Genomic DNA, 14,270 nt, shown 5'->3' with positions numbered 1-14,270 from the left:
GAGTACGGAGAAATGGACGCTAAAACGTGGGTCACTTGTCATCTTTTCATTCAGTTTTAGTGGGTATTTTGCTTTAACCAGCATGCTCGGTGGTTCTTGGTATGCATGATTGTACATTTAGGAGTGTTTCTAGAGGTGTAACTTCCTTCCTATCTCCAGAAGTGGCAAAAGTCTCTCCTTACTCCCACCCCCTCCCCAGGACGAACGCCGTGTGATTTATGTTGGTAAAATCAGACCTGACACGACACGGACGGAACTGAGGGACCGTTTTGAAGTTTTTGGTGAAATTGAGGAGTGCACAGTAAATCTGAGGGATGATGGGTAAGAATCCTCAAGATTATTTCTTGTTTAGAAGCTGACATATGTAAAAAATCATGGCCATAAGATTACTAGGATGGGATGTTGAGTAGATGACATGTTGAGTTCAGAACCTTATTTATTTTCTTTTATCCCTATTTATTAATCTTTCTAGTTGAGATTTCCTGTCCCAGAAATAAGTATTTAGCTGCTTGACAGGACAATCACACTGATAAATGGATGCAGTGGTTCAGACATTGGCACCAGCGAAGTCTTCCAAAGAAGGAAGGGTTACAGGCATATATGTTAATGCTGCCTAACCAGCTTTGAACCTCTCTTCTTTGTCCATTGCAGAGACAGCTATGGTTTCATTACCTACCGTTATACCTGTGATGCTTTTGCTGCTCTTGAAAATGGATACACTTTGCGCAGGTCGAATGAAACTGACTTTGAGCTGTACTTTTGTGGACGCAAGCAATTTTTGAAGTCTAACTATGCAGACCTAGGTATGGATTTTATTGTACATGGGATGAGGAATCCATAATGGAGGGCCCAAAATGGAAGCAGATGTAAACCGTAGGCATATTGGGTTGGACCATCACTTCATTTTGCTAGAGGGAATGTTTGAATACAGATTTTATCTTATTTTTAATTTTTTTAAGGTACAAGACAGTTTCAGAAGCAGAGGGCTTGGGTTTTGGCAGCAAAGAGCAGAAGTAAATTCTGTGTACTGTCTTCCCAAATGCTGAAAGTCTGCACTGTTTGTGTGTGTGTGTGTGTGTGTGCTGACGTGTGTTGATGTTGTATGTGCATATGTGTGTGCGTGTCTTTGCCTAGGTTTGCAACGTGCTATTGCATTCTGTGCCTGCCCTGAATCCTTCTGTATAAACTTTAGCATTATCATCATGATCTTATGGAACAGAATATGCAACAGAATATTCTGGCTCTTTTTTTCCTTATTATTCTACAAATTCTTAGAAATGTTAAGACATATTCTACAAATTACACCTTGAGAGAAGAAAATATAATTTCATATGCTAAATCACACTATACTTTCCTCAAAACAAAAGGAGAAACCCCCCCCTTTTTTTTTAGTGTTTCCATATGCTAGGCACTGTGCCAAGGGCTCTGCAAGCATTTTCTTATTTAATTATGAGAACAATCCTGGGAGGTGATTATTATTATTATTATCATCCTCCTTTTATAGATAAGGAAACTGAAGCATTTGTAAGCCTTCTTTTTTTCCTGTTATAAAAGTTATATAGACTCACGGGTTAAAATTTGGAAAATATAAAAAGTATTAGGAAAAATAGTAATATCACCTGTCAGCCCATCACCTAGAGATCCACTGTGTGATTTATAGTCCATTGTTTTGTCTCAGGATATTTAATTTCTTATAGTTGAGGTCACATAATTTAGATCTATCAATTTTTAAATTCAGCTCTTCTCAATTTATATTATTTATGGAAGTTCATTTTCTACCGTATTCACGGGATTAAAAATAATTTAATCGATTTATTTTAAAATGGTTGCACAGTATTGTGTTAGGTGAGTACCATTACATTTAATCATTCCATTATAGCTAAACATTTATTCAATTTTCAATTTTTTTGGCATTATAAATAATGCCAAAATGGACATCTTAATTTTCTTCCCAATTTTAATTTGGTCCGTTTGTATGCCATTCCCTATTTAATGTACGTATTGTAAGCCTTTAAATCCTTTGGTGAAGGAATGAAGGAAGGGAAAATGGCCAATGTCTTGTGCATATGACGTAATTGATTTGAGTCAATTCATAATAATCATCATAAAATTAACATATAAATCTATTCGTCAGCATTACTATATCTCTGTGTGCACTTCTTGGTATAAAGAAAGAAATGAATACCAAATACAGGGATTTTTTTTTTTTTTCTCACCTCCACCAAAGTGATGCCTTCCTAAAGTATTGATATAGGTGGTGTGCATTGTTCAGGGGGAATATGCTATAATTCACTTCACAAACTAAATAGATAGTATGAAACAGGGGAGAAGCAGCCAACTGTCAAGAGAGACAGAGACCCAGGGATGAAAATATAAAAGGTGACAAGTCATTTGTTCAAATGTTGGCTGATAAAAACAGTCAAGACGGATTGAAGTCTTAAGTTGATTTGACTTATTTTCTTCAGTGATGAAGGCCAGGGTGTTTTCAGTCTTTCAAAACATCTCGAGTTTAAAATAAGCTACCTAGAGGGGCCTTTAAATCACGATTCATCACTGGTAGAGGGAGGATTGGATGGTATTTCCAAACTGAACCAGAGCCTCCCTGAAATATGTCTAAGAAGAATGCTTCCCCTCTTGTTATCTTCCTGCCTCGCCAGCAGCAATAGAAACTTTGCTGTTGCTAAGCTGGCTCTGTATTTCCTGAAAAGTATGTTTGATGTGTGTTGTAGGAGCATGGATTTTTCCAATTCCCTCAAGCCCTACAATTTCACGAAGGGAAGTTGAGCTGAGCGTAGGCATGGTGTAGTGGAAAGAACCCTGGCTTTGGAATCTTGTAGACCTGGTTTTGAAACCTGACTTAGCTTCTGACCTTAAGCAAACAGTGAAGCTCCCTCTGCCTCCAGTTCTTCATTTGTGAACTACCTCGTAATGTTGTTGCAAAGATTCAATAAATGTTTGTGATGTGGTTGGCGCAGTATCTGGCATAAAGTAGGTGCTCAATAAACAGTAGCTATGATTATAATAAAAATGATGACAATGAGCTGTTAGAAATGTCAAGTTATTTTGAAATGAAAGCATCAACATCAGGGGCCGGCTCTGGAACCGAACAACATGCATTCATATGGGTCCTATGTTTGTCCCCTGAAGAGTTCAAGTTAAATGCTTTGGGGCATGACCAGTGAATTTGGTGACCATGAGATTGTACTGGACACTCAGAGGGCTTGGGAGCTCACATGTGTGTCTGTTGAGAGTTAGTGAAAATGATGTGATATCAATTAATCTTACCAAGAGTAAAGCAACCTATCATTTTAGATAGATTTAATCATTTCTTTTTCTGTTTTGCTCCCCAAATTAAGTTAGCTCACACATCCTATTCCTCTATTATTAGGGCCACCTAGTGATTACTACAACACTATTAGTACAGAATGTGATGATTCCAAGTTAATGTTACGAGCCAGTTTTATAAGTGAGACTCCGGGTTCAAGGGACAATCAGGGTTACCTAGGTAAAGCCAGTATGTAAGCCTAGTTTCCATGAATCTGTAATCTGTGAGTCTGTTTCCCGTCCTATAAACAGATGGATCTTTCTCAAAGACCTCAATGAGAAATCCTAAAGACGAAAGATACAAATTAAATTAGGACTCTAGGACCAGAAGAGGAGGATGAGTCAGTATTACGAATATGATCATGTATTCATCAGGAATTAGTTATGGTATAGAACTTATACTTAAATATACAAGAAAAATGAAATAAATAACATTCATCACAAATTCTTTATTAACTCAAAAACTATTACATTATCAGCATCTCGAATAGATACATAACTTTGTATATACCCTTGGCATTCATTAGTAAATCATCCCAAGATCCCAACACAAAGATGTTCCAACCATGGTGTTTTAAAATGCTGGTGTTCAAGAGTAATACATTCATTCAACAAATTCTAACCTTAGTACCTGCTTTGTGCCAACAGTTTTCTGGGTGGTAAGAATACAGTTGTATTGTGATACGTTTCTATTTATATAGTATCATTATTTATAGAAATTTATTTTTAAGAATAATTAGAGTGGCTTTTGGCTTTTTCCTGTCAAAATTCTATTATATCTTACTTGTGTTGCAGTATCCTTTAGTGGCGGGAAAGGGGTGGCATAGATGTTGTTTTCTCAGGAATTGCATGTAACCATGTATTCATACAACAGAAAGGATGTTGTGGATGCCTACTGTGTGACATAGCCCACCTGTGTAAGTGATTACAGACATGTAAATACCAGCTATCATATTTCATAGCAAAGAAACTCTCAAGAACCACTTTTTCCAAAATTTTTTTTTTTTTTTTGCTAATGAAAATATGGAAACATTGAAATTCTGGGTTTGATGTAGAGTAACCCAAAGTTAAGACATTTTAAATGTTCTCAGAATGTCCTTCAAGGAAAGAACTGTATGTGTGTTATTTTTTTTAAAGATTTTATTTATTTATTTGAGAGAGAGAGAGCATGAGCAGAGTGATGGATAGAGGGAGAAGCCGACTCCCAGGGAGCCCGGTGTGGGGCTCGATCTGGGATCCAGGACTCCGGGATCATGATTTGTGCCCAAGGCAGACACTTAACCGACTGAGCCACCCAGGCATCTCTGTATGTGTGTTCTTGACGTTTCTGTGCTGACCTTCATGCCACACAGACTCTGGTCATCGGAAGGCTCTTCTAACTTTATTTATAATGCAAGTGGAATTCTGATTTCAGGTTAATCTCAAGCAGGGAGAAGGACTTTCTCTGTGTGTCTGTCTACAAAAAAAGATTTTGATTGGAATGATAGCTGCTCATGAAGCTTTAGTGATACAAGCCAACTGCCCATTAGGCTATCTGTGAAGAGAAGGATGGGAGACGGTGTAATTTAAGAATTGACTACCTAAGATGTTAGGAAAGATTGGCCATTTTTGTCCTGTCTTTTATTTCTGAGGCCAACCGTAATTGCTTTTCTTACCTGGAAAAACTCGCTTGGCAAAAAGTCAGTAAATACAAGCGATGGTAAGAATGAAAGGGAAAAAAAAAGTGAAGGAATTTCCTTGTCTTTAAATCTAAGATGGCTAAGGTAGTTTGAAGCTAGGGTGAAAAATCAGCCTAGTGCTGGAGAGCTTGAAGGATTACAGCCTTTTCAGCCAGACAGCTTGTGAGGTCAATGAGTATGCCACCATATTATCTAATCTCATACTCTTCCGTCACCTCGGACATTTCTGTTTCGTAACATTCCAGATAAAACACAGAAATGTTTGTCTGTTAGTAGGATTGTTAATACTTCCCAGAAAGGACTGGTTTTCCCTTCAAGTAAGTGCTCTCAAAAGAATGAATTTATTTGCAAGAGGTTTTCTATTATATTTCTAAGATGTCTTTCCTCATTTGCAAGACCAGCAGAAATATCTGACTTTTTTATAAATGTCACTGGAGAAATACCAGAAATATTTAGAATAAGAATTTCATTTTATATCCATCATTGCTGAAACATGACAATTTTGTTAAGGGGCTATGTGAAGTATGTGGAACTCTTCACAAAAGCTGACTTGGACTAGTTCAAGTGTTTTTATCTGTACGTGTGTATTTTTCCTCTTGTATTACTGAGGTTGACTTTGCCTTCTCTGGACATGAAGCTTTTCCCTATACCTTCTAATTTGGGGTGAATTTGTACCACTATTGCTGGGGTGCTCCCAAGGTACTGGAATAGATAAGTGGATCATATGTTCCTCATGTCTGAAAGGAGAGCAGCCAGGTGGCGAATAGGTGAAGTTCTGATGATTCTCTCTCCCTCCCACTCACCTGGCTTTTATTCTCAGTGAAGTCAATCCCACTGAATAGGAAGATTAGTTCCGGCTTCTACTCTTACCTCTCCACTTGAGTTGTTGAGAAACCTTGGGTAGATCATTTAACATACCAGGAAGGGGGCAGGACATGGTTATTTTTACAGTATATTGATTGAATACACTGCTATTGATTAGAAATAGTAAAGTTTGTTCTGATTACCTCCTAGGATTAAGACTAAAATGAGTCGTAAAGTAGTATTTTGAATGTTTACCACTCCTTACCCTCTGTAAACATGTTATCTAATCTTATACTCTCTCTTCCTTTCTCTCTGTAAACATATATTTCTTAAATATTTATTTTTATGCATTACATATAATTATATGTAAATTTATAAGTATAAATAATATATTTACTTATAAATAATACAACAATAAAATATTGGGTATAAATACCCCCTGCAAATATTTATATGTATTATATACATATATAATATACCAATAAAATATATCAAATACATCACTAAATCAGTCACATATCAATAAAAGTTGGGTATATTTTTAAAATCAATACACATATCAATAAAAGTCGGGTATATTTTTAAAAGTATATCGATTGGATAAGTTGTTATTGAATCAAGTAATCTTGAATTGGACAATTGAGTTAAGGACGAGAGTGTGTCTAACCTGGCTTGGGTTTCTTGCAGATTCAAACTCAGATGACTTTGACCCTGCTTCCACCAAGAGCAAGTATGACTCTTTGGATTTCGATAGTTTACTGAAAGAAGCTCAGAGAAGCTTGCGCAGGTAACATGTTCCCTGGCTGAAGATGACAGAGGGACGGTGAATACCTCACGGGACAGCGCGTCCTTCCCTAACTGACTATTACAAGTCATACTTAGGAATTTCTCCTACTTTACACTCTCTGTATAAAAACAAAACAAAACAACAATACAACAAGAACAACAACAATGGTTTACATGAACACAGCTGCTGAAGAGGCAAGAGACAGAATGGATATCCAGTAAGCACATGTTTATTCATGGGTGTCAGCTTTGCTTTCCCTGGAGTCTCTTGGTGATGGAGTGTGTGTGTGCGCGTGTGTGCGCGTGTGTGCGCGTGTGTGTGTGTGCGTGCGCATGCGCACGCCTGTTTTGGGGCAAGTATGTATGCACAGGTGGGGACTGGGGGCACCTGACCAGAGTGTGCCAGGGCAAACCACTTCAAATGGCAGCAGTTCCATGAAGACACACTTAAAACCTAGAACTTCAAAATGTTCATATTCTATTCAAAAAGAAAAAAAAATGCATAAATTCAAAAGGAAAGAAAACCAACCAACCACAAACCACCCTAAAATGACAGCCACTGATGTCTGGGCATCAACCTCTGTACTCTGTTTTTTAAGAAAGTGCAAACTTGACTTGAAGCAAGCTTTCTCTCATAACATAATGGTTATATGACAATCCCGAAGAAACCACAGGTTCTGTAGAACTAATATCCTTTCTCTCTCTCTTTCTTTCTCCCTCTCTCCATCTGTCCCCCTCCCATCTCTTTAGCCCTCTCCTTCTCTCCTTCACTCTCTCTCTCTCTGTCTCTCTTTTTCTTCTTTTTTCCTTTTGCCATGGAGTCTGGGTGGGAGAGGATACTGCGGGCGCCGGAATGCTAAACTTTCCTAACATTTTGAAGTTTCTGTAGTTCATCCTCTATCCTGACACTCATGTAAATGTCCAAAATGTTGATCCTTCCACTGCAAATTTCAAAAGCCTTGTCAATGGTCAAGCTCGTTCGGTGGTTCTTTCTGAGGAGCGGGCACGGTGTTACATTACTAACGAGAGTTGGGTAGAACTCTCTGGTATGTGTTCAGATAGTGTAATTGCTACATTCTCTGATGTAGTGAAGTATTTACAGATGTTAAATGGAGTATTTTTATTTTGTGTACATACTATACAACAATGTTCTTTTTTGTTACAGCTATGCACTGTAAATGCAGCCTTCTTTTCAAAACTGCTAAATTTTTCTTAATCAAGAATATTCAAATGTAATTATGAGGTGATACAATTATTGTACACTAACATATTTAGAAGCTGAACTTACTGCTTATATATATTTGATTGTAAAAACAAAAAAGACAGTGTGTGTGTCCGTCGAGTGCAACAACAACAAAATGATGCTTTACGCACATCCATCCCTTCTTAGGTGAGCTTCAATCCAAGCATCTTGTCAAGAAATATCCTAGCCCCCTAAAGGTATTAACCACTTATGCGATATTTTTCCACATTTTCTTGTTGCTTGTTTTTCTTTGAAGTTTTATACACTGGATTTGTTAGGGGAATGAAATTTTCTCATCTAAAATTTTTCTAGGAGATATCATGATTTTATGTAAAGTCTCTCAATGGGTAACCATTAAGAAATGTTTTTATTTTCTCTATCAACAGTAGTTTTGAAACTAGAGGTCAGAAATCTTTTTAAAATGCTGTTTCGTTTTAATTTTTGTGATTTTAATTTGATACAAAATGCTGAGGTAATAATTACAGTATGATTTTTACAATAATTAATGTGTGTCTGAAGACTATTCTTGAAGCCAGTATCTCTTTCCCTTGGCAGAGTATGATGATGGTATTTATCTGTATTTTTTACAGTTATGCATCCTGTATAAATACTGATAATTCATTCCTTTGTTTACTAAAGAGACATATTTATCAGTTGCAGATAGCCTATTTATTATAAATTATGAGATGATGAATATAATAAAGCCAGTGGAAATTTTCTACCTAGGATGCATGGCAATTGTCAGGTTGGAGTTGAAATGTTTCATTTGGGAAATTCAGCTTTTGCAGAAGCGGTGTTTCTACTTGCACTAGCTTGGCCTCTGACGTGACCATGATGTTGTTCTTGATGACATTGCTTCTGCTAAATTCAATAAAAACTTCAGAAAAACCTCCATTTTGAGCATCAGGATTTCATCTGAGTGCGGAGCCCTGCAATGGAAGTCAGTAAAGTTTGGAGTGTGTATTCAAGTTTCTATATTGAGATTCGATTACGGTTTGGCCGACATGACTTTTCTGGAAGATGTGCGATACCTACTACTTAATCGTTCTTTTCCTTTCTCTCGCCCAACACAATCTTATAAAATGGATTTCACCCCCAGGCCAATGCAGCTAATTTTGATAGCTGCATTCATTTATCACCAGCATATTGTGTTCTGAGTGAATCCACTGTCTGTCCTGTCGGATGCTTGCTTGATTTTTTGGCTTCTTATTTCTAAGTAGATAGAAAGCAATAAAAAAATATGAAATAAAAGAACTTGTTCACAGGTTCTGCGTTACGGCAGTAACATATCTTTAATCCGCCTAATTCTTGTTGTTCTGTAGGTTAAATGCAGATATTTTAACTCTGTGTGAACGCCAAACTAAAGTTTACAGTCTTTCTTTTGGAATTTTGAGTATCTTCTGTTGTAGAATAATAATAATAAAAAAAGACTATTAAGAGCAATAAATTATTTTTAAGAAATCAATATTTAGTAAATCATATTATGTGTTCAAGGACCAGATGCGTTCTCTACTTTGCCTTTAAATTTTTGTGATCCAATTTTAAATACATTCTCCTTTTTGCCCTGAATTGTTGACATGAGTAAAATACTTGGTTTCTTTTCTTATCAAAAGACAACACTACAGATTTCACATTGAGGATTAATTTATCCCCACCCTGGCCTGACAAATATTGTTACCATGAAGATAGTTTTCCTCCATGGACTTCAAATTGCATCTAAAATGAGTTCAAAGAGAGAATCATTAACCCAACTGAATAGAGCTTTTTGTATCTTATGCAGACCCTGTGGGTAGCCCATCAAAATGTAAACTGTGCTCCTTTTATTTTTATTTTTAATTTTTCTTTCGGAGAGAATATTTCAAATGAACACATGCACCCCATCTTCAATGGAGGCAAATTTCAGCATAGAACTCTAGGATTTTTAGATGACTGCAGGCCAATGCCTTCACGCTGTGGTAAGTACCACATCTACAATTTGGGTGACCGAACTGGTGCTTTAGAAATGTGGGCTTTTTTTTTTAAGAGATGTAGCGGAATAATTCTTCCAGTGCAACAAAATCAATTTTTGCTAAACGACTCCGAGAACAAGGCGGTTGGGCTGTCAACATTCAAAGCAGCAGAGAAGGAACTTTGCACTATTGGGGTATGATGGTTGGGTCAGTTGAAAAAAGGAAACCTTTTCATGCCTTTAGATGTGAGCTTACAGTAGGTAATGATTATGTGTCCTTTTTTGATGGCTGTAACGAGAACTTCAATCACTGTAGTCTAAGACCTGATCTATAGATGACCTAGAATAGCCATGTAATATAATGTGATGATTCTAAATTTGTACCTATGTGACAGACATTTTCAATAATGTGAACTGCTGATTTGATGGAGCTACTTTAAGATTTGTAGGTGAAAGTGTAACACTGTTGGTTGAACTATGCTGAAGAGGGAAAGTGAGCGATTAGTTCAGCCCTTGCCGGGCTTTTTTTTTTTTTTTTCCACCTGCCAATTCTACATGTATTGTTGTGGTTTTATTCATTGTATGAAAATTCCTGTGATTTTTTTTTTTTAAATGTGCAGTACACATCAGCCTCACTGAGCTAATAAAGGGAAACGAATGTTTCAAATCTACTTCTGCTTTTTTTATTTATTGTAATCAATCTCCTGGCATGTTTCTCAGATCAGTGCACATTAGTCGCTTATTATTATTCTGTTTCCTCTCTGGATCTCCCTCCCTTTCTCCCCGCTTCTCCACCTTCATGGATGGATTTCAGCTCTCAGGTAACGTAAACCTTCTGTATTTTACCTTTTCTCCTTTCAAATGGCAAAGGCGGAAGTGGTTTCTATAATGAGAGATGACGTGGGCATTTAGGAAGTGGATTAACTCTGCTTTTGTACAGAAGATGTGTATTTTTAAGTACAAGCCATCACCCCTAGTGAGAATCTTGCTGAATATTCAGCTTAGGAAGCAATTCTGTAGATGGACTGAACATGTCGCAAAGACTTATAACAGGATGCAGCCCCCATCGTGTGTAAGTCATATGGGATGGGCTGATAGCTGCTGGCACAGCTTGCTGTCAGGATGTCTGCTGTGTCTCGCAGGTGACTGGTGGTCCTGATGACAGAGATGACAGAGAATGCACTTGTGCGTGCTCTGCCCTCTCCTGATTTTAGATGGTCGTCCCCACTCCCAGCCACCTGCATTGCAAGACCTACCATAAACATGGCTTTGGGGAAAGGTGGCTAAATATATCCCAGCCCTTGCCCCCCATCTCCTAGAGAAGAAAGGGTTTGTAATTACTGGAAATGTGATAGAGCTATCAATAGTACATTGAAATCTGCTACAGAACACGAGAAACACTGCTCAGTGTTCTATGTCTAGTTTATACAACTCTAAGATGGGCCAGTCGTTTTATCAAAACAGAAAATAAAAATTAACATTATCTTACCCAAATATGGCCCTCACCTACAACTGTGGCTACTGAACATGCCTGGTGGATTACCTTGTGTCCATCGATGCTTAAATTGCATACGACATTTTTCATCTTCTGGCTGGACCCAGCAAGGACATTAGAATAATGCAGGTCTTTCTTTTAAAGGGTTAACTTTTTACCCTTAAAAACCTTTTGAGAGGAAAGGGGGGATTTGAAGAAGCAACAGTAGTAGCTCCTGGCCTGGTACTAGGATATTCTGATTAAAAATAAAGGATTTATTTCATGTTGTCCTCAAAACATTAAATCACTTCCATCCTTGATGATACTAATGGCAAAATAATTATTGAAACCAAAATTAGGCTGATAAAAATAAATGAACACTGAATATGAATAGTTTATTTAAAAGGAGCTTGTCTCAATTCAAAAGTCCTCTAAACTAAATCTGTCTAAACTGTACAATGTGATATTCAAAATCCCTTTTCAGCATTGCTGGTTCTCTCTCCATTGTAGGATTATTTAGCTAATCATTGGATATAATTTACAGCCCTAACAACATTATTATACTCATTTGACACTAGTGTTACTAGCTACACAGTTGTAACTCAACATTAATTATAGAATATTTTAACCAAAGTGTACTTTTTGCAGTATTTACTTTATATTAATCTTACATTTTTCAATTCTTATTGCCATTCCTTGTTTTCAAACACATTATACACCATTATAAATCAATCTTCGTACTTTATCAAACAGCAGAGAGTAATAAAGAAGGTCACAACTCATAGAGGAGTTCCTTGGAGGTTTGTAACATCATGATTTAAATCTCAGAAAGATTTAATCAAAAGCTGAATTAATCCCTGGGGGAAAAGATGCTATATAGATTCTATTGATGGGCACAAAGCAGCCTATTTCTTTTCATTGGTTTCTGTTAACATGTTGGGAAAAAGAAACATAGTTTTTCTGCAGGAAAGAAAACAAGATTTCCTTGATGGGGGAAGGATAATATGAAACGGGTTTTATGCCATGTTCCTTTCCTTTCATTCAGAATAGTCAGTTTCATTCCACTTACCATGGCTTTATCTGTTCTTCTAGTACACGGTTAAGTTAAATGTCCTCCACCCCTTCGTTCCCCTCCGTATATCCTACGTGATTCCAGTAATTCTGCAAAGTCCCCAAAGCTCCACTCCAGTCAAGCATGTGGAATGTGTGGGTCACATGAGCTGGTTTCCAGGTCTTCTGCTGTAATCAGGTGACTGCCTCGGGGGCAAATTCTCAGCCGTTCAGGGACCCTGGAAACTTGCAGAAAGAAATGATCATAAAACAAGAGTATTTCTAGGACCAGGTTCTACCGAAAACCCCATCGTTCCATGATTAGGATGTATGCTGAAGATAAGAGGCCATCACCTTCCCATATGCCTCTTTTCTACCCATAATTCCATAAGAATGTGACCATATTCCTCTTGGCTCAGAAACCATTACTTACCATCAGCTGACTTATATAAGGGGCAAACTGGAATTAATTAATTGAAAAAAGTGAAAGAACTTTTAGAGGAGAAAACCAAATGATCCTATAATATTTTCATGATTAAATTAAATGAGCATAATTATACATGCACAAATGCACACCAAGGCATTATTATAATCGAGAACCTTAGAATATGATATTGTTTCAAATTTATGCATATAGCACTTACTGAAGACAAGGAGCTGGTGTGATATTTGAATTTGTATATTGACCATTTTCATATATTTTCATATATTAATTTCTAGTAGGAAGAAGCTGAATTATTAGGAAAAATCCTGGGATGATTTAGAAAAAATATTGTGCTTCTGCTCGTTTTTGAACATCAGGGGCACTTAGCAACATTATCTTTTTTTCCCCACATAGTTTTCTGTGATGGATTTTCAACAAGATGACATCCAAGTGAAAGCCGAAATTAAATGGGAAGGAAAGAATGTTAAGTGGTAAAATCCTAAATAGCTTATTCGACTACTTAATTGGAGGGAATTTATTTTTGCTGCTGTTGGGAACTCTATAGTCAAGCTTCTCTTTAACAATACTAATTGATGAAAAAAAAGTAGCTATAGTAACATAGTTACTGCGTGATACCCTCCAGCAGGTCGTTTGAGGGAATGCACAGGTACTTTCCTTTGATTGACTTCCGTGTTGTTGAAAATCAAGTCCGGTCTACATTCATACGGTTGCTTTCTCACTTCACTCCTAACCAGGCCTCTTGCTTATTCCTACCAGAGATTCTCAGTGCACTTAAAAGACCTGAAAGACAATGACACCATGCTTGCTCCTGGGTTAACAATTTAGCCGGTTTTCAGCTCGATTGCTATACCCTTCCATCAAGTGGCTAATGTTTCACAGTGCTTAGAGGTATTGCCCCCTGTAAGCTCTTCCCTATTTGTTGGCAGGAATATGTGTACACTACCCCAGAATAATGATCAATTAGTCTGCTTCCTGGAGAAGTTTAAGTTAGTAAACTGGTCACGTAGCCTGTGATGTCACCATGTTACTTTCATGTCAGGTAACTTAATGGTCTAGTTCAATGCATGGCCTAATTCTCCTCCAATTAGCTGGCTACATAGGATAAACATCCTGATCCCCATTCAATAAGCTGCCTTTCCCAGGGTCAGCAATCTGAATTGCAGTTCAGACTGTCCAACAGGAAAATAATTGGAGGAAAACAAAAATTGGAGTTCACCACCCAATGTTTGGCCTCAGTGTCTGAAGATGGGAAGTACCTGTGTGTTTTCCAATTTTTAATGGCAGGCTTGGTGGCATACAAAGGGAGTGCCAGTGCATGCACCTGATGAATGAAACAATTCACAGAGAGCTCATAAGAGTTTCTTTGTCACATGGTACCAGGGTCTCATTGAGCCACCATTTGCCATGGCACAGCATGCAAAGACTAGGACTAGAAAGGTCAGCTCATGAAAAGACAAGAAATAAATAGAAGGTTAACCAAACACATTTGAACTTCGGGTACAAAACAAGATTTGGGC

The 14,270-nt window shown here is 37.4% G+C and overlaps 1 protein-coding gene across 8 annotated transcripts in view; it reads left to right on the top strand.

Annotated features, from left to right (window-relative positions):
* PPARGC1A (PPARG coactivator 1 alpha) overlaps positions 1-10,429 on the top strand; it is a 638,991-nt gene extending 628,562 nt beyond the window's left edge. For 7 of the 8 annotated variants that reach the window (XM_027599469.1, XM_027599466.1, XM_027599471.1 and 4 more), the window contains 3 exons: positions 200-321; positions 652-803; positions 6,495-6,871. In XM_027599469.1, the coding sequence (XP_027455270.1) occupies positions 200-321; positions 652-803; positions 6,495-6,598 (378 nt within the window). In that variant the 3' untranslated portion in view covers positions 6,599-6,871. Of the gene's footprint in view, positions 1-199; positions 322-651; positions 804-6,494 lie in introns of all 8 variants that reach the window. The other variant, XM_027599464.2, reaches the window with a different exon arrangement.
* Positions 10,430-14,270: the final 3,841 nt, after the last annotated feature.

Source organism: Zalophus californianus, chromosome 2 (assembly GCF_009762305.2).
Source record: "Zalophus californianus isolate mZalCal1 chromosome 2, mZalCal1.pri.v2, whole genome shotgun sequence".
NCBI classification, from domain to species: Eukaryota; Metazoa; Chordata; class Mammalia; order Carnivora; family Otariidae; genus Zalophus; species Zalophus californianus.
This window is presented reverse-complemented; position numbering and strand designations above follow the sequence as displayed.